Source organism: Leptonotus elevatus, chromosome 1 (genome assembly GCF_054856555.1).
Source record: "Leptonotus elevatus isolate MCC_2025b chromosome 1, RoL_Lele_1.0, whole genome shotgun sequence".
NCBI lineage: Eukaryota > Metazoa > Chordata > Actinopteri > Syngnathiformes > Syngnathidae > Leptonotus > Leptonotus elevatus.
Window position 1 is genome coordinate 31,533,905 of NC_141239.1, and position 21,916 is coordinate 31,555,820.

A 21,916-nucleotide genomic window follows, 5' to 3' on the forward strand; every position below is an offset into this window, starting at 1 on the left:
ACGTCGCCGTTAGCATCAGGTGGTCAGGTAAGTTGATCGATCGCCTTTCTTATATTTCAATTGATTGTACATTCCCAAAAATGTAACAACCAAGTGGCAACATTTTGTTTTTGGCAATAGTGCTGAGTCCTTTATGAATAAATCATGCTAGCAATATAGCGGCTTTAGCGCAGTGCCGCCTGAGGGCGTTTTGTTGGCCAAAGAGGCGGGAGGGAAGAAAGTATTTACTGTAAATTGAGTAGTAACAAGTAAGAAGGTAAGGATTATTTATTTCGCGCTTTTCATAGAGAGGCCTCACAAAGTTCTTCACATAGTTAAAATAAGCCACTACAATGAACAGTTTGAATTCAGAATGGAAAATATTCTTAATGAATATCACACTTTATTTTGTTTGGAAAATGAGGAACTGTTGGGTAAAAGTGGCAATTTTTGGAATGTGAGAAATTGTTCCCTGCATGTCCTGAATTTTGGTGTCAATCAGTTGAGAAATGTGGAAGAAGAATGTCAAAAATGTTGTGAGATTATTTTTATAAAATCTTCTTTTTTTGGTGCCTGTGTTTTGTAGCGTGATTCCTTTTCCCACAATAATACAAAAATAATCTATTGTACTATGTAGAATTTACTGTGATAGAAAGATGAAAGATCAGCTACAAGTGAAATTGCTCATTATTATTATTATTACTTTAATTTGGCACTTGGACAGATTTTGGTGGGCCAGGTGTCATCCGACAGTTGCACTGCAAACTTGAGAATTGGGTGGAGGGGGGTCAAACTACCTTGCTCGCTGTAGTCTTCTACAACACCCTCAAATGTGAAACGCGGACCATCTGTGACACTGCGAGAATGACGAGACTGCAATGCCTCCTCTTTGGCCACTGGGTGGTGCTGTGGCCTCTTTTCTGAACTGACGCTCAGCATTGCGTAATGTGTTTTTCAAAGTGACACAATAAAACAAACTCATCGTACTGGATATGAGTAAAACGTAATAATGACACTCTGTACTTAAGTAGAAGAACAGATATTTGAGTAAAAGACCCTAGTATATGTAGAAGTATGGATTTATCTCTTTAAGTTAAAGTAACCAAAAAAAGTACAGACTGTACAAAATTTGTTGTTAATGAAGTATTTGTACTTAGTTACTTACTACCACTGGTAATGAGAGTTAAAAACCGCAAAGAGTATTAAGTACTATTATTCAGATTTCATTGAAATATTTTCTTTTTGCTCCTATTTTTTGCTGGCCGCATAAATAATCAAGTAAGAAGCAATCATGTCCTCGTCACATACGGAAATAAATGAAAGGTGGCACATTGCAAGGGCTGCCACTCGTCTTCCTCACTTTTAAAATCCCGATTTATGATTAAATTAGGACTCCCATCCTCCTCTTCGCATCATGGCCCATTTCATATTCACCTCCAGACACTTTACCGGCTCTCGTTGGCACTCACATTTCGAAGCCTCTTTCCCACTTTTTCTGCCAAGCCATTACCTGCTCTAGCTAATATGTACCATATTTCAGCACGGAATTAGTCAAGCCCTCTCTAAGATGCTTTTAAAGAGAAAGATAGCAGAGAATATGATGAGAAAAGGCAATCAAATAGTGGGCAAGATCACGCAAGCGTTGGTTGCGGCAACTTTTGTACTCACGTTATCATTGCTCCCTTTGTTGTCTTCGTATTTGCTCTCTATGTGGATGGAGAACTTGGGCAGGAAAGAGCACTAGTGAGACACACAATTAAAATGTTACACCATTAAGTTACCACCGAAAAAAATAAGTAGCTCTCCAAGTAGCACCATCGTAACCGACATTAAAAGTGCTCATCGAAAACATGACATCAATCCGTAAGTATCAGCACAGTAGTGCAAGTTTAATTCATACTTAAAGAATTATTCAATCAAAATGTATTGCACAGGAAATAAACAAAAATGTAGAGTAAAATTAAAAACCAAGCCATTTTAAAATATAAAATGCAAATGTCTTGTGCTAAATTGTTAAATACAACTGAACTCAACTTTACGAAACGAGGCGAAAGACATGGAACACAAAAACAAAGCACTGATCACACAGACAACAAGAACACCCACAATCAAACAAAATCCCAACCCCACAGAACCAAAACATAACAATTTGGGGCTCACTGGGCTGATTATGGTGTTCCTGATTGTACCCACAAGGGCTCCTTTCACACTCATGCCACCCTGTTATTTTAATAACAAGGAGACCAATAATACAATCAATTACCTTTTTATTATTATTAAAAGCCATAGAACAACAAATGGTCAGTGTTCCCTCACTGCCAAACAAAATTATTCATTTTCCAACTCAAATGAACCTGGAGCCTGAAGTACTTGTTGAGGTGGCAAAATGTTGCTTCCTTTAATTGGCTCAAAGGGGGAGGGATTTTCCTACATCTTTTTTCGGAATGCTGTGCTAGATTTTAATATTAACTCATTCACTGCCATTGACGGCTATAGATGTCAAAAATTCATTTGAACTATTTCTATTAGTTTCCCTTTTTGAGCTTTTGTTAACAAGAGTATGAAAACCTAGAAAAAAAATGTATTGTACATTTAGAACAGATGTAAAATTTGTGATTAATCTTGAGTTAACTAGTGAAGTCATGTGATTAATTACAATTAAAACAAATTAATTGCCTGATGCCCCTAATAAAAAAAAGAAAAGGAAAGATTATTAAAAATTAGGGGCGTCAAACGATTACATTTTTTAATTGTAAATAATCACATGACTTCAATAGTTAACTCATGATAAATCACACATTTTATATCCGTTCTAAATGTACAATAAAAACATTTCTAGGTTGTCAGACTCAAAAAAAAAGTGAAACTAATAGAAATAGTTCAAATTAATTTTTGACGTCTATAGCCGTCAATGGCAGTGAATGAGTTAATCTTGTGCCATCAAACTTGTTTGAATGGTTAATAATCCAAATAATACATATTAAGTTGAAATACAGATTTTTGTGTGTGCATTTTTCATTCAAAAAGTATATTTTAGGCCAGGGAGTAAGCTCCATTGCTCATTGCTGTTATTGTGCAAAATTTGAGTGAAGTCCAGCCAGAGCCCACTTATTGCCATTTCTTTGTTTCGCTCACCCACTGCCCAAGTGGGGCCCAACAACAAAGCCCACTCTATGCCCATGCCCAGCCAAAGCCCAACTAGACCAAGCGGTGCCCATTTGGGCCCCAACTGTACGTATTTGCTGGGTTGGCATTGCATCAGTTGGGCACGTCGCATACAAGGCAAGTTTGTATTTTTTGGTTTCCTGCTGCTGAAAAGCTTTTAAATCGACCTGTATAATGGAAAACAATAATTGCACGACAACCTTTGTTTGATAAAACACAGCGTTCATTGCAGATTTGCACAACTTCGCAGCCACTCCAGCTTTAATGAGCAACTGAAAAACACTTGACCCAAAGCATCCTTAACCCTTTGTGGCGAACGCCAGACCTCTGCCAAGGCCAACTTTAATTACAACATTAATTTTTTCCCATTGGATTTGCACCAAACTGTAAACAGCGTGCTCATATGTACGCTGCAGCCGTTCACAAGTCTCCTGGACATCATTCCGATGGATTTTGGTGTAAAGCCAACAGCCTGAAGTGAGAAGATCAAGCAGCTGTTGTTTTCTCCCCCCTATTGATGTTTTCTGGCCGCCTCCGGTGGACAGGCTCGTCCATCTTAGGTCTAAGAGCAAATCATTAGCGCTTCATCTCAGCTCAAATCAATTAACAAGTTACGATATAGCCGAGAGGGGCGGGCTGGAATGTTTTTATGCCCTTCATTCGTTCCTATCGACTTGCCGATCTTACATTTGGGCCCCAACACATGAAGATCTTGTTGGTTCATGATGGTGTTACGTGCTAAACTCAGGGGCGTTGGTGTTTTATGATCTTCTCCGTTGTAAGTGCTTTGCTGCCATTTTGTGGCATCTACACACAATTACAACCCACTTTTACGTCTACAGAATGAAAAATAACCTTCATCTTCGTCCAAGTATTTGTACAGCTTACTCAAAACCGCTGCTGCTATTTCATGTCATTCATGAACCTCTCATTTGTATGGCTTCGTGTGTGCAGACATTGAAACTACTCACCGTATACTCTGATCACATTCCCAGTGGTGGTTGTAGGTGTAATGAACAGAACGTGTGGGGGGGGGGGGGGCAGGAAGAGAACAAAGGAGTAAATGTGTGAGTGATGAAGAGAAAAACAGCATTTGGATGAAAAAGCATTCGGCGTCCTGATATCACGTCAGTTCCATGTGACAGAACATGGAACAAATCTATAAGGCAGCCGCACTCGAGGCCACGCTCACATCAGCGTGCAGCTGACATGTTCCACGTAATCAAAAGCTTACCTTTTACTCTACACATTTTTTGGAGTGACATTTAAATCCTTGCAGCATACAAGACTACTTTGATAGGAATATGTTGATGCGATTGATTGAAACTTTTTTTTCCCTAATATGCAGTACAAAAAAAGAAAATCAAATTCCTATTCCGTCACATTTACCTCGGATGCAATTTTAGTGTAATATTTCTTCTTCATTTTCCCAATAATTTGTATTGGATGTTAATGCTTAGTAAGCAAACTGATGAGGAGTACCGGTGATGGTGTATGGGTAGTAGTTCCAAGCCTTCTCTGTCACGTAGAAAATCTTGGGCACCACCGCTTTGGCCCAATTTGGTAGCTTGCTGTAACCCACAAAAAACATGACAACAGGGTGAAAAACATTTCACCATTTGTGTTTTTATTTTTCTGCTGGGAACAATTAAACTTGGCAATACAATTTGTTCAGCTGGAAAGCTCTTTAAATATATATATATTTTTAAATGATACCCCATTTGTAAAGAACAATGCAGCAACTGCGGACGAAGGCAAAATGTGCCAAATGCTGACTGCCTGTGCCAAGCAATTCATTCTGCTATAGCTGCAGACTCGCGTTTAGTGTTTTCTGGTGGTGCTCTGCTAGCCAAAAATGCCATCAGAAGCACTCACTTACTACTTTTATTTAGTAAAATGGTATTAGTTTATTCCAAACTGTCCATTCATAGCATTTCTCTTGGCGACACTGCTTCCAGTACATTTATGTGGATGTAATTTATTATTATTATTTTTTGTCCAATCAGATTTCAGCCTCCACGTGTTTCCATGTCAATCTAATCTGCCCTGGGCCTTCACCATCTGTTAGTGATTTATTGTCAATGTTTCTTTAAGCAATCCGATTTCAAATTCATCCTCATAGGGCCAGAGCACTGGCCCTTGATGACATCAGCACTTTCCCATCCTCTGATTGGTTAGCAAAAATTTTCGACCAGGTAAACCTGTCTGTTAAAATCTGCACACATTTCTGGTGAGTTTGATGTTTTGCAGTTTTTATGTCTTTGTCATGTTGTTAGCAAAAATGTTGGGCACGGTTTTTTTCATGGTTGTTCTTAACTCATTCACTGCCATTGACGGCTATAGACGTCCAAAAATTAATTTGAACTATTTTTATTAGTTACATTTTTTTCCCACTTTAGTTAACAAGAATACGAAAATCTAGATTTTTTTTATTGTACATTTCGAACAGGTATAAAATTTAACAAAAGTATGAAAACCTAGAAAAAAATTGTATTGTACATTTAGAACAGATATACAATTTGTGATTAATCATGAGTTAACTGGTGGAATCATGCAATTAATTACGATTAGAATTTTTAATCGCCTGACGCCCCTAATTTTTAATAATCTTTACTTATTTTTTTTTTTAAATCACGTCAGGCGATTACATTTTTTAATTGTAATTAATCGCATGATTCCACTAGTTAACTCATGATTAATCACAAATTTTATATCTGTTCTAAATGTACAATACAATTTATTTATTTATTTTTGTTAACAAAAGTGGGAAAAATGTTAAACTAATAGAAATAGTTCAAATGAATTTTTTGACGTCTGTAGCCGTCAATGGCAGTGAATGAGTTAATCTATCAAACACACGTTTCTCAACTGTTTCTGTCTAGTTAAAATTCATTGGATCGTGGATAGGGACCGAGTTCAACCGTGAATAGCAAAAATCCACAAATAATTGACGGTCCCCTAAATGTGATTCTAATTGCCTAAGTAATCGTTTAAATATGACACAAACGATGATCCCAAAACACTTGAGGAGAAGCTCTTTGCATTTGAAAGAATTATAGACATATTGTAGACATGAAAATTCAGACTAGGCCGGTTTTTCTGCAAATAAGATGAACCATGAATACTATATGGAGGTCCGCTATTTTGGAGTCCCAGTCACCAGGAAGAGGCACTGCAAAGCATCCAGCAGCGTAAAGTCTTACCAGAGGTCATTCATTCATGACAGCCCCTGTTAATGTTGATTACACCCAACACCCTGCAGTGCTCTTGCACATAAAAACTACATGACGGACTCTTAATTCTGATGGTTGCAGGCACCTCATTGAGCATCCCAGTAAAATTGACATGGATACTGTCAGAAGGTTAAACAAGGACACAGTAGGACTTTAGCGTTACAATGAGAAGTGTTCAAGTCACAGCCTAAAAAAAGAAGAAGAACATTCGAAAATAAGGGAGATACTTATAGGACGTAACAGTTGTTCTCAAGAATCCTAATAGTTTTATAGAAATGAAAACCAGAGACTGGGCTAGTGAAGCAATTCTCCAGACATAGTCGACTTGTTCCATGTCATTATGCAGCTTTACGTGCGGCCAAGACACCTCACACACTGACACACACTTCATTGCATCATTTAACAAGTGCAATTATCCAGAGAGGCTTGCATCAAGAAGCGTTGAACCCTTTGTTGAACAGGGAACCACATTTCCAAACATAAGTGGCCCTTTCAAGCGGACACAAAACTCCCCTTCAACACCCAGCCCATAAGAGAAGAAAAATAATGATAATAAAGAAAAGTGTACCATGATTATACAACTACCTAATTGTGTAATGTAATCCAACAATTATCAAGGGTTGAAAATTTGGGCTCAATGCTGGCCATTTTTGTTCCATTGGATTCTGATTATGTCCACCGATTACGGCAACACATGGACTGTGGGATGCCGAGAGAGGATTGGCCATATTTGGCGCCCCTCGTACCGCTATGCTCACACTCCAACTGACAGAAGGGCTCCAAGGACACGCTGTCTTGTGTGACAACTTCTTTAACCTGGGGAGAGCAACCCCTCAGGAGAAAAGTGGCAGATGGTTGGCACAACCACGAGACATAAACCAGAGATGGCTAACTCTTCAGCTCTTACAGAAACCACAGAGGAAGACACTGTTGTGGTGCTTTCTAGCCATTGTCATGAGTGAAAGTTTCATCTACACTGTAAAAAAAACCAACCTGTAATATAACAGAATTAGACTTTTTATTTTACAGTTTAAAAAAATAATCATTTAATTTACAAAAATAGACTCAGATTTTACATGTCAAATGTAAAATAACATGAAATCACTGTAACTGTAAAAACACACAAGATTTAAGTTCTTTTACAAAAAAACTAAACAAAAAAATTGCTACATATATTGATTGTTAAAATATGTTCACAAATGTATCGTAATTTCACATATATTTGTTTGTTATTTAATGGGATAAAACATAAAATTCACCTTTAAAACCCTAAAACATAAAACAAATTATATATACTAAGAAATTAACATTAAAAATGTGTAATTTTACCATAATTTCTTTGTGAATTGACAATTAAAAAAAAAAAGTGAAAATAATGGCAATTTCTGTTATGTCCTACAGATTGTAGCATTCATTGTATTAACATTTATTCTGAAAGGACATCTAATGAGATATAGACTGAAAAAAAACTAAAAAAACAAACAACTAATTTTCCAGCAGCTGGGGCGCCAGAAAAATACCGTGAAATAACAAAAAATTACTTCCTCGTAAATAAACTTACATTTTCCGGCAGCTGGGGTACCAGAAAAATACAGAAGTAGAAGTTAAGGAGTACCAAGGTTTTTTCTGTGTACAAAATTCAGAGGCGGCCACCTCCACCTTATTTGCTTACCACCTCCAGCCTAAGTGACTGATAATGAATGAATGCTTAAACATGATAATAGTCATATTCTTATTGGAACTATTATTCTTATTATTGAAACATGGAATAATTATATCTTTATAATTATATATATTATACCGATACATATATATATGTATCGGTCACCGCCGTGAGTACCATTACCTTAAAATAAGACTGGTCTTGGCACAGATACCGATACCTGGTATCGGTAGTCACCCATCATAGTCAGGATGGTACCACCTCTTTCTCAATTTGAGCCAGGAAAAACCCCAAATCTTAAAATTGACAATAGCTATTTACAATATAATTAGTAAAATTACATTTTGGACACAAACCTAAGTGGACAGTCATTTTGAAGAAAGATTAAATTGTCCCTTACTTAGACTGACTTTATCTCTCTCCACCCCCCCCCCCCCCCCCCCCACACACACACGCACACACACAGTCTGTCCAAAGCACTTCACTTGAAATTTCCCAGAGGTCCATTTACTTGTTGTCCACGGCCACAAAATCTTGTCGCGTTTGTCTTCTCCCGTATGGCTATCTTTTCATCTCTGTCTAAAAAAGCTTTTTGGTAGAAGAGTTGAGTGACGACTGGCGAGCTGTCTGTGCAAGTATTTCCCTCACAATCTGAATTTAAACAGCTCATTAAAAAAAGCACAAGTCCAGGGTGAAGTCATTAAAGAATTGGGGATGAAGGGAGCAAAGTGAGAAAATGTTCCACTTTGTAAAACTCAAATCTACTTATCATGTCACAAATGGCGATGTCTGCTGTATAAGAGAGGCCACACTTCAGTATGATCATTCCTATGAGAGCATGCAATACAAAATGCCTGCCAATTACCGCTGAGTTCATTTTGTGCATTTGGGGAGGAGCATATACAAATAAGATTAATTTAGCACATAGGCCTACAATGTGAATTATCATACACGAGCGAAATTGCTGTGACTGATTTTATGTGTTAAAAGTCGTGCCAAGGAAGTACGGACAAAATGAGAGGTAACAGGGAGAAGTGGTCATTTCTGCTCTTGTAAGCGTTTTTTGAACTGCGAGAGCAAAAATTCTCAAGACAATTTTGGAGCTGCCGAGTGATCTTCTTTGCCAGTCACAAGAAGGAGTCAAGCATTAGCAAAATTATCGGGGGGGATCTTGTAATTCAGTAATACGTTTGGTTGTCTTCCGCTTACACTTCCAATGCCATTACTTCAAACTTCATTTCATGCTTGGGGCGCCTGTTGCCAAAAGTGCAGTCAATCTGTTAGCGTGAGCAAATGCACAACAATTTTTGGAACTTGGTAAAATATCGCAGTCTTAGTAGATCATCGGCAACACAGCAACCATCAGTGTGCGCTAACTGCTAGCGTGAACACACAATTTAGCAGCTATTTGGGATTTGAGTCAATTAGGCATAAAATTCGGATTATTTCACTATTTTTTGCTATACACTTGATAATAACCATGCCTGCCAAAATTGTTTGCTGGAATTTGAAAAGTTAATGACCTCACCACCTCATGGATGTAATGGCCAATCCAAATGTCATGTTGTGTCACATGATGCTAAATGACGTTTCTGAGTGTGCAGATGTCCGCCGCAAAACTGTATTAATACAGTACGAAACATAATGAGCTTTACTATAATACTTCCTTTTTAATATGTACCTGTGGCTAAAATGTCTTCATCATTAATGAGAGGCATGATGAGGTCCAACAGATTTTCAAATAGCAGCCAGGGCAATCAACTTATTTCCTTGACAATTGCACCATCTTGGTTTTGGTTCAATAATGCATGTGACACTTAAAAACAATGAGGTCGCAGTAGTTCGTTGCAGTAAGCAGCCTACTAATTTGTTTCAAGCTTATTATAGCAAAAAATAATGGAAAAATAACAATAAGATTTTTTTTTATATTAACAAATAATGAAAATACTTTTAAAATATTGAAAACTAACTGAAACTACCTGTACAGCCTACATTCATAAAGGTACCGAAATATTGATGAAGAAAGTAAAAACCCTTCAGGGGTTTGGCTGTAGCCAAAAGTGCTTCTACTCTGGCAGGTAAAGGAGCTCAGGTGATTAGAAACACCTGTGGGCTACAGCCAAACTCCTGAAGGGTTTTGACTTTCTGGACCTGAATTTCCCATCTCTGTTTATTTCAGTGTTGCTGTACATCTGTACAGAAGACGGAAGGTGAGAATTGTAGTTATACTCGATATATTTAAAAAATAAATAAATAAAACAAAACATTAAAAGACCAATACAAAAATAATAAACTCGTTCTAAAAACTGAATTGAAAAAAAAAGTACAAAATGAAATAAAAACTAACTCAGCCTGATTTGTTTGCAACTATTTCGTTGCGACGATTGCTCAATGTGTGACGGGCCTTTGATGATTACATCTCGTGGCCATCTGCAGTGTTCAGTTGGACGTCAGCAATCGTTGGGAGATACAGTAAACAAATCAAGGAAGTGAATTGGCACTGTCCCCTGGGTTAAATCTCTGGACTCAAGTCAGGAACAGCACAATTCTCAAACGTATTTCCAACAAACAAACCATTTCTTTCGAAGGAGACCATTATTATTACGGTACATGCGGCATTTGATTGAGTCAATCATTTAAAACAGTCCATTTCACACCGGGGAAGCTCAAGAGCGCAGCGTTGCCTTGGCAGTCCGCTTAATCCCTTACTCATTCCCGAAATGCTAAAAACACGCTTGGTACAACGGGCAAAGCCTATATAATCATGTTCTATATGTGACCGTCTATGCTAGGCTGTTTATTTCAGTGAAACAAGATTCAATTTCAGTAGATTTCAATTGTAAATGGCAACCGTTGGTTTCATCGGGAATCCCGGAAAAGCGACTCCGGTACAACCGAGAAAGGTTGAGGTGCGAAGAATATTTAATTGTCCGCAGGCATGTCAGTTGATGATCTAAATAAATTCTAGTGTGAAACCGAATGACAAGTAGAGGAGACTCACTTGTTGAGGTAGATCCGTTTCTCCGTGAACTGGCCCGATCCGTGCTCGGGGTTCTCGTAGGGCTCATTCTGTACCACCTCCACCCCCTCGCCGCGTTCACTCTGTTCGTTGCTGTGCTTACTGATCATGTACAGCTGGCCGATGCGGTACTGAAAGACAGGACAGCGGACAAAGAATTAGATATAATTATGAGATTCATCATTCAGTCGAGTTAGGTTGGTGAAGGTCATCCTGATTGAGTGGCGTTGCGATAAGAGCAAGCCACCTTGGATTCAATTCAAATGATGCCGCTCCGGATGGAAGCAAAAAGTTCTTGTCCAAAGGTGTAGCAGTATTAAAGTGTTACCTTAAATTACAAGTTTAAAGAGGTCTGGAAACAAGGTCGTAATTCAATTTATTCATATAGTGAATCCATATTTTTTTTATTTATTTGATTATTATTTATTTATTTTCCTTTCGGACATATTATTTAAACTTTTCAACAAAATTTGGGAACATGAAGCCCAAAAAAATAAAATAATTTGTGACACTTGCAAGTGGAGGTACCACTGTAATTTTAGAACTGTCATAAAGATACAACAGAGGAAAAAGTGTAGGAACTATTTTATGTTCATGCCACGAGTGCCACCACAGCAAAGGAAAGCCATGCAGATTAGCAGCTGTCTCCATCATAACTACAAAGCGCTCAACCCTGACCAGACGACACAATAGTAACCTTCATTTGGATGAGCCCTATCCCATGCAGCCCTCTCACCTTTCGTTCATCGCTCACTGACCCACTTGGCCACGTGACAAACTCATATTAGACCTCATGACAGGCCGGAATGGGGAGTCAGGCGGCAACTATTTTCCATACATTTGGAGCAAGTGTTGCTGTGGGATGGAGAATTCCGACTGCTAGTACGCCTATTTCCAGGCCTGAGAAATGGATACAGCACTCATGATGACTTATGCCACTCAGCAGGAATGCCAAAGGGTCATATAGACACACATATACACATACAGAGTGCCAATTGAGGATTGCTTTGTTAAGCTAATGGCAAAAAAGTCCAGTCAACCCCCCCTCCATTGCGGGTTCCAGTTTCACGGTCCCGCTAGCTCACATATTTTTTGTACAGTTAAACAGGAAGTATTTCAGCACAGTCTACTTAAACATTTTTTAATGCCATCCTGCTTTTTACACCTACAGAAAGCAACAGCTATAGGTTCATTTCATAAAGGTACATCTTTGGGCAGCATTATTGATGTATATTGTGATATGATACGTTAATTTGTTAGTTTGGAAAAAATAAAGGGTTTTAGTAAGTGGAAACCCATTGCAATTTGCACAATTGTTTTGTGTTACCCATTACTCGTAGCCTCTCATACTCTCTCTCTCTCTCTATCTATATATATATATATACTCTCTCTCTCTATATATATATATATGTTACATTAAAGGTGGCACAGGTTGTGTTTGAGCAATAAACATAACTACATGCATTAAAGTAAAGCATTTGATGAAATGTTTGCGTATGACAATCAGAATATTTTGTTCATGTCAAACTACTTTTCATTTTAAATTATGCAAGTAATTAACTGATTAGAAAAAGAGGAGGATGAGAGTGTGCAGTGGATGTTGGAGACACCCTCATAACATTAAATGTCAAAATAATTAACACATAACAGGTGCTCTTTAAATTTGGAGATTAAAAAATGTTGGAAAAAAACCCCTTTTTAATTCATTAAGCGATTAGTTGTGATTGATCAAAATTGTAAGATGTGATTAATCGGATAAAAAATAGTAATCGTTTGACAGCTCTAATATATATATATATATATATATGTATATATATATATATATATATATATATATACATATATATATATATATATATATATACATATATATATATATATAATGTCAACCCCATTTTCTTTGCAATATGTTCCATGTCTATGTCTATCTAAACACTGTAATATAGTTGAGCATCAAAATCCGCCTGTTTTTATTCATTTCAGGGGACATTTTGTCACTTGCTGTCGGCAGAAAATGACATCACAGCTGCTCGCTCAGGTAACGACCAATCACGGCTCACCTGTTTTCTGAATTTGGCCATGTGACGTTCACAAGCTGAGCCGTGATTGGTTGTTACCTGAGCCCTGAGCAGCTGTGATGTAATTTTCAGTCGACAGCAAGTGGCAAAATGGCTGCCAATGCTATAAAAGCTTAAAGAGTATTTCTGATGTATTACGAATTTCACTATATTGTGAGGGTGGTCTTGTAACGGCCACGAGGAGAAGGGGGTTACTGTACATTAGCAAGCTTGTGTAACTACTCCACAACAACTACAAAAAGTCAGGAACAGACAGAATGTAAATGTGATCGCGCGGCGGAAAATCAATCCGGCCAAGAAGCCCCGGGGGTGTAAGTTCGTATATCACAATGCCGGCACAATTTTCCATCTGACTGTCAGGTGAGGAAAGTGAAGCTGGAATGTGGAAGGCGGTGTGTTTCTCACTCAGCAGCTGTTGGACCGTGGAATCGTTTTTCACTTGGGATGACAAAGTCACTCGCAAGGAAGGTGATTAAAAAAGGAGCTTGTGTTTGTTGTCACTCAAATAAATACATGTTCACATTAGCATAGCCAGAATGGCAAAATAAGCTGCCAGAATTAATGATGTGCCAGCAAAAGACGTGAAATCAAATATAGAAAACTGCAAATTGTGTTCAAAGAAGACAACCACAGACTTTATCAAAAAATCTATTGCATTCTGGCTGGATAAAATAAAGTGAGGGAAAAGGGAACATGTTTATTTGGGGGGGGGGGGCAGTAATTCTCAAATGGTGGGAAGCAAATTAGACTTGTGTTATTGTCACTCAATCATAGTCATTCTTCTTCACAGAAGATAAACAATGTACATGCCTGTGAGTTTCGTTACGTCTTTCTAAAAGTTGTGGTCCACTCTCTGTGTTCATATATTTGTTGCTTACAGCATTCTAACAGTATGACACAGATGCTATTTTTGAGCCTGTCTATGGCATTTTGCATTGTTTGTTAGCAGAGGTGGGTAGTAACGAGTTACATTTACTCAGTTACATTTACTCGAGTAGCTACTTTTTACTTACTTACTTAAACGCTACTCTTACTCCACTACTCTAGGCTCACTAGAGTCGTTACCCGCCAACCCATTCATGTATTAGATTTACCGTATTTTCACGTTGTTCACTGTTGTTCGAGCTCAAAACGTTTTAATTTAAAAAATATATATATTTTATGATTTGAAGATGCCAGCATTTCCACACAATTTTATGTTTTTGTCTGTCTGATGACATTGTTTTTAAAAATAAATCAGACTTCATGTTCAAGCAGTTACTCAGTACTTGACTATTAATTTCAGCGAATACTTTTTTACTTGTACTTGTGTGATTTTTTTTTATGACTACTTTTTACTTTAACTTGAGTAATATCATTTTTGAAGTCACGCTACTCTTACTTGAGTACCATTTTTGGCTACTCTGCCCACCTCTGTTTGTTAGCATTAAGCTAAGTGGATTTTTCTATGGCAAAACTATGTGACTGAGACTATGTGACTATGAGACTTTTCAAGTTTGGCTTGACAATAAACTTCCCACTGTGCTACATACACTACAGTATTTTAATATAGCCATGATGGTAGTACTTTAGGTGGTAGTTGGTGTAAAAAGTATGAGAACCGCTGATGTATGTGAAGAATGAGCAGATAGCATGTACTCAGGTAATGTGCTCACAATTTGCCAGTGTGTGGAGAAAATACAAAACAAAGATGAGAGACTGTTGACATTGCTCATTAAACTCCCTGGAAGGTGAACATTATCACGACCTCGAAATCATCAAGAGTGCTACTCGGATGATGACTAACGGCGGTGTATTAAAACATCAACATTTTTGATCATTTTTCTCCTGGTTTCATTTTTTCATCTGCAGTTGCCAGTTTGTTTGCTATCCAGGCTCCTTCCTCTGTGTAGACTTGACAAACAGGAGACTTGTTTTTCTTTCCGTAATAGGATGAAGAAGTGGCTGTTTTGAGCAGACTCAATGTGTTGTTATCATCTCTCTCACCTTCTCTGGGAAGATAGAAGAGGCACTAGGCGCGATCACGATATGATGCAAGCCAGTCAAGATGTTGCCCTTAAGCAAAAATACACTCGTGTTCTTATTCACATTCTTTTGCTACTTACAGCCAAGATAAGATTGAACTAAGGCATTTTTTTCTACCTGCACAATCATAAAATGAACGTCATCTTACTTACCTAGCTACTGTCACTACCAACCTGTACACATTGTCCCTATCACCTATCCAACCATTTTACCTACCCCTCTACTTACCTTCCTACATGATAATCTAATCTAATCTAATCTAAATCAAATACTTGTTTCATGAAATGATTTCAATCTCTATTTTGCCATGTCTGTCTTTTTTTTTTCTTTTTCTGGAGAGCTCAGTTCATTCAGTAATTTTACCGATTTGACATGTCATCATCATTGCTCTTTTTTTTTAAATTTAATAAAAATGTATAATTAAAAAAATTAATAGATTTTTTTTAATTGCCAAGTCAGTCTGAAACAGGGGTGCTCAAGTTCGGTCCTCGAGAGCCCCTATCCAGCCTGTTTTCCATGTTTCTCTCCACTAACACACCTGATTCATGATCAGGATCGTTATCAGGCTTCTGCAAAGCTTGCCGATTAGCTGATCATTAGATTCAGCTGTGCTGCAGGAGGGAAACATGGAAAACAGGCTGGATAGGGGTTCTCAAGGGCAGGACTTGGGCACCCCTGGTCTAATATCTGCCCAAGGTCTTCGCAATCAATAGCCCTGGCCCACTTCAACTGTATTAGCAAAGGGACTGTCAGGTGCGAGGGGGTTGAGGACCCAAATGGAGGAAATGGGGATGTCAATTATTAAACGTCCTCAGCGTCCTCTTTTGGACACACTCGAGTGTTGAAATTCTTCTGTGTGTACGAGATTTGATTGAGGAACGAAGCCGGTTTTGCTTTCGTCTGGACGGGGGCCTAAGAACTAACCAAAAGCAAACAAAACAAAACACGAATCATGAGACACCAAAACAAATAGACTAACCAAACTCAAATCGCAACAGGGACTCTTCTTTTACCAATCACCATTTTTCTGTCCTCTGATTGGTTTGTCAGACCAAAACTTGTTACTACCAAATTTGGCGTCAGCATTTTTCTGTCCTTGGAATAGTTGGTCTGAGCAAAAATCATTACAGCCAAATTTGATGTCAGCAATTTTCTGTCTTTTGATTGTAACAGCCAAAACATCGGTAGTGATCTTTAATACAATTAATAATCTGGTGTTTTGCTGATTTTTGCCATTATATGTGCTGTTAACTTTGTTTTTTGTATAGTATTGGTGGTTTGTAACAGTGAAGTGATACTGATGGATTAAGTCTGAAGGCCCGGGAACGAAAAGGCACAGCCTGCCACTGTTGCGTTCCTACGTACACTATTAGGGGCGTGCGTCTTTCCACGAAAGATTATTCCATACTATTCTCTAGAGGTGTTAAAAAATCATATCGATTCAATATGCGGCCAAATCAATTTTTCAACATCAATTCAAATCAAAAGTGCCATCTAGCGGAGTAAAAAAATATCACAGGTGCTTCATAAAGCTTCAAATGTCTGTCTGTCTGTTTGTCTGGTTAGCTGTTTAGCTAGCTGGCCCATTTAAACCAAGAGTGCCATCTAGAGGAGTCAAACAATATCACAAGTGTTTTATGAAGCTTCATTTGTCAATCGATTCATAGATTCGTATCATGTATAATCGGTATCTAATCGAATCGTGACCTATGAATCGTGATACGGATCGAATCGCCAGGTATGAGGCAATTCACACCAACTACTATTCTGGATGCACGAGGTACGATACGATTCAGGGATATAATGATTTTCAAATTATAACGATTGGATTTGGCTTGATTCAGTGGGATTCCAATTTGAATTGATATGGTATGGCTGTAGCTTTTGTCATGTTTATTAACATGCAACGTCTACTGAACTGTAAAAGCTCCCCAAAGCCCAAACAAAAAATTGATTCTCATTTAGTACGATTCAGAATCAATTTTAAATGTCCCCAAACCGATTCTATTTAAATTATTTTATACTGTCTTCCCTTTGTTTGTGTGTGCCTTTATTGGGAGCGCTGTTCATGTTGTACCCGATTTGGCCACTTAGGGGCAGTGTGGTTCCACACGGTCTGATACACTGTTAAGTTGTAGCCACATTAGAGAGTAGAAGGAAAAAGTCACGATCAAGTTATTCAAATAAAAGTCGTTTTTTTGAAGCGTGGAGCTGTTCTTTTGAGTGATAAAAGTGTCGCGAGTAGCGCGCTAATTAGCATTAGCGAGTCAGACTGGAGTAGATCATTACAATTCCTTGCACATCTATAGATTGAAGCAAAAATCATTGTCAATCAAATCACTTTGAATTAAAAATTGTTCTTAATTGATAATTGCAGTACGTTACTGTCAAACTCAACATAAAACCAAGAGAGGTAGACAAGCTATCTCTTTGGTACAGTCAATTATACGAGAGTACAGCGTGCTCAAAGCAGTAATGATATCGTCTGGTCTGTGGCTGAATTTTAATTACATGTTAGCACCGTGGCCACTACTGTCTTCAGTACAGAAAGTGTGTGCGCGCTGACACTAACACACTCCTTGGCTTCAGCACAATGACCAGCACTTCCCTCGCTCCCCCCCCCACCCCCACCCCCACCTGCTGTTGTGAGAGAACAGAGCGGCAGAGAAGAAGACGGTGTGATCACAAAAATCAGAATCGAATCGAATCGTGAGACATTCAAAGATTCCCACCCCTATGGTTTACATCTCTCATAACAGACCATTTGATACGTATCTCGATACATGGGCTAGGATACAATTCGAGGATGCAACGATTTGAAAATGCAACGATCCGATTTGGTTCGTCAAATCAAAACAGATTTTCTCACTTGAATTTTTTGGTTTTTGTTAAACCCCTAATAATAACCCAACTATCCACCCTACTAACCTACTTTAGCACCCAATCTCCTACCGAGCTCTCTTTTTCACTTGATAACTCACCCGCCGTGTCGTCTCGTGTCTTTCCGCTGTGACACTATATGCAAATATTGAATCTGGAAAGCCGCTCTGTGTGCCATAATTGGACCCATATACAGTATCCGGCTTTCACAGCTGAGTGCCGCCGCACCGAACAACTGTAAAGTGACAAACGGCTACGCTTCGGCACGCGCCGACTCTTTGATGTCACAATGAGTGGTTATGACTCAGATCTATAGGCCTAACGTCTGAAAAACGGTGAGTGAAAATGCAAATGAGGGCCATAAACAAATGCTATGACAATGTGATAATTAAAATGATTGGACAGTGTGATGGTTGCTATGGTTACGGTCAAATTTAGCACTCGGTGGGAACACTTGTGTTTTTCAATTAAAGCGACACGAACGGCTGCGGGAACATCACACTGAGGCCGCCGTGGCAACATGTGCACATATAACACGTCAAGATAAAGACACGGACACTATTTTGCGATCACACCGTCTTCTTCTCTGCCGCTCTGTTCTCTCACAACAGCAGGGGGGGGGGGGGGTTGTGGGAGCGAGGGCAGTGCTGGTCATTGTGCCGAAGCCAAGGAGTGTGTTAGTGTCAGCGCGCACAGACTTTCTGTACTGAAGACAGTAGTGGGCACGGTGCTAACATGTAATTAAAATTCAGCCACAGACCAGACGATATCATTACTGCTTTGAGCACGCTGTACTCTCATATAATTGACTGTACCAAAGAGATAAGATAGCTTGTCTAGCTCTCTTGGTTTTATGTTGAGTTTGACAGTAACGTACTGCAAGCAGCATGATTAACAATAGCACCTCAAAGCATGCACTGTCATAAGGGGCATCCAATTAAAACCCCCGCGAGACTTGTTGCAAAGTTAAACGCTAATTAAGCAATTGGCCAAAAATTCACTTATAAAAGCTAAAAAGTGACCAACACTTCCATGTTTTTTTATTTAATTTTTTTTATTTAATTTTTTAATTTTTTTTTAGAGCTCAGTATTGTTCATTCGGTAATTTTACCGATTTGACATGTCATCATCATTGCTCTCTTATTATTATTTTTTTTATTTTGTATGTGGGTGAGTATGTGTATGTGCGTGCGTGCGTGTGAGTGTGTGTGTATTCATTAGTTCACCAAAAACCTATTAAAAAATCCCATACCGTTCACCTAAACCGAACACTTCCAGCCAGAGTCGTGAGGCCGTCAGGAGACCCGAGGAAGGACCAAAGAAAAGAAAGGAAAGCGAAATCCAGCAACAACCAGACAACACCCACCACCCCCCGGCCACCAACCAGAGTCCTTCACCAACCCCAGAAACATCCAAACTCCAACAAATCAGGGAGACTCCAAGAGACCAAAGGAGAGACTGAGGAAAGGAAGGAAGGAAGGACAGACGAAGCAGAGTGAGATCCACAGACACCAGCCTCCACCGATTCAATGAAGAAGCAGATTGTGTCTGAGTTTCGATAGATGCTGGTGTGGTGGATCTGGCATGCATGAAAATCTCCACCAAAGAGGGGAGCCTTTTTTCTTTTTGAGTCCTTATAACCTATTCAGTAATATTCATTTTAAATGGCCACACTGAAAATGTTTCTAGACAAGAAAATCACTTTGCTGCCGCATACATAATGTGGATTTAAAAAAATAAAGACAGTTGTTTAGATTAGATTTAAAAAAGAAGAAAAGCAATTCTTAATTATTTGTTGCATTGTCGTACTTTTATTGTTGAATAAAAAAAATTGGCCCCCAAAATTAGAAATGTGTTCTCCAAATGAAATCATTGTTTAGCAAAACTGCTCCGCAACAACAAAAATGTATTTCTAGCCTTGCTGATAGTCTGAAACACAAAGCAGTTCTTTTGACTCCTTTTCGAGCACAGCAATTGTAAGTTGTACTCCATGAGGAAGCTTCATTCCATGTCCCGCTACTTCCTCCTTTCCTCAAGGACTTGAGCCGAATAGCATCAGTGTATGTCCTTTGCTGCTTCAGCACAACCCCAAGTGTCGCTGCAATTGAGAGCGAGCGCGCGGCTGACTGAATTTGTACCATTCAGCAAAAAGCCAAGCTCCCTGTAATAGTTTGATCCAATCTGATTGAGCCGCATGCGCACTAGAGGACGACGGCGGCAGGGAATGGCCGAGCTCCGGCAGCCCGTACGCGAGCAGGCAAGCTGCCTTCTTTCTAATTTCACCGCCGTACTCAAGTGCTCGATTACAAGATAAATCCAAGAGTAATAAAGCTGTCAACACAAATGCAATGACGTTTGATTCAGGAGGAAACAGGAAGCGCTGACTAGTAGAGGCCCACACGACGTGCCTTTTTAACTCATTAACTGCCATTGACGGCGATAAACGTCAAAAATTGATTTGAATTTGAATTAGTTAAAAAAAAAAATCCACTTTTGTTGAAAATCTAGATTTTTTTAATTGTACATTTAGTTGTGTACATACAATTTGTGATTAATCGCGAGTTAACTAGTGAAGTCATGCGATTAATTACGATTAAAAACTTTAATCGCCCGACGCCCCGAATTTTGTATATTTTCTTTTGATTTTTTTTTTATTCATTCACTGCTGTTGACGGCTATAAACGTCAAAAATTCATTTGAACTATTTCTATTAGTTTAATTTTTTTTCCACTTTTGTTGAAAATCTAGATTGTTTTTATTGTACATTTAGTTGTGTACATACAATTTGTGATTAATCGCGAGTTAACTAGTGAAGTCATGCGATTAATTACGATTAAAAACTTTAATCGCCTGACGCCCCGAATTTTGTATATTTTCTTTTTAATTTTTTTTTTATTCATTCACTGCCGTTGACGGCTATAAACGTCAAAAATTAATTTGAACTATTTCTATTAGTTTAATTTTTTTTCCACTTTTGTTGAAAATCTAGATTTTTTTTGTTGTACATTTAGTTGTGTACATACAATTTGTGATTAATCGCGAGTTAACTAGTGAAGTCATGCGATTAATTACGATTTAAAACTTTAATCGCCTGATGCCCCGAATTTTGTATATTTTCTTTTTAAAAAGGTTATTCATTCACTGCCGTTGACGGCTATAAACGTCAAAAATTCATTTGAACTATTTCTATTAAGTTTAATTTTTTTTCCACTTTTGTTGAAAATCTAGATTTTTTTTATTGTACATTTAGTTGTGTACATACTATTTGTGACTAATCGCGAGTTAACTAGTGAAGTTATGCGATTAATTACGATTAAAAACTTTAATCGCCTGACGCCCCGAATTTTTTATATTTGCTCTTTTTAAAATTTGTTTTATTCATTCACTGCTGTTGACGGCTATAAACGTCAAAAATTCATTTGAACTTTTTGTATTAGTTTAATTTTTTTTTCCACTTTTGTTGAAAATCTAGATTTTTTTAGTTATACATTTAGTTTTGTACATAAAATTTGTGATTAAACGCGAGTTAACTAGTGAAGTCATGCGATTAATTACGATTTAAAACTTTAATCGCCTGATGCCCCGAATTTTGTATATTTTCTTTTTAAAAAGGTTTTTATTCATTCACTGCCGTTGACGGCTATAAACGTCAAAAATTCATTTGAACTATTTCTATTAAGTTTAATTTTTTTTCCACTTTTGTTGAAAATCTAGATTTTTTTTATTGTACATTTAGTTGTGTACATACTATTTGTGACTAATCGCGAGTTAACTAGTGAAGTTATGCGATTAATTACGATTAAAAACTTTAATCGCCTGACGCCCCGAATTTTTTATATTTGCTCTTTTTAAAATTTGTTTTATTCATTCACTG

At 38.0% G+C, this 21,916-nt stretch overlaps 1 protein-coding gene across 1 annotated transcript in view; it reads right to left on the minus strand.

Annotated features, from left to right (window-relative positions):
• Window positions 1-21,916, minus strand: part of pitpnc1a (phosphatidylinositol transfer protein cytoplasmic 1a) — a 51,839-nt gene that overhangs the window by 7,920 nt on the left and 22,003 nt on the right. The window contains exons 2-5 of the mRNA XM_086092143.1: window positions 11,042-11,190; window positions 4,627-4,715; window positions 4,116-4,123; window positions 1,648-1,719 (exon numbers count right to left, since the gene is read on the minus strand). Of these exons, the coding sequence (XP_085948269.1) occupies window positions 1,648-1,719; window positions 4,116-4,123; window positions 4,627-4,715; window positions 11,042-11,190 (318 nt within the window). The remainder of the gene's footprint in view (window positions 1-1,647; window positions 1,720-4,115; window positions 4,124-4,626; window positions 4,716-11,041; window positions 11,191-21,916) is intronic.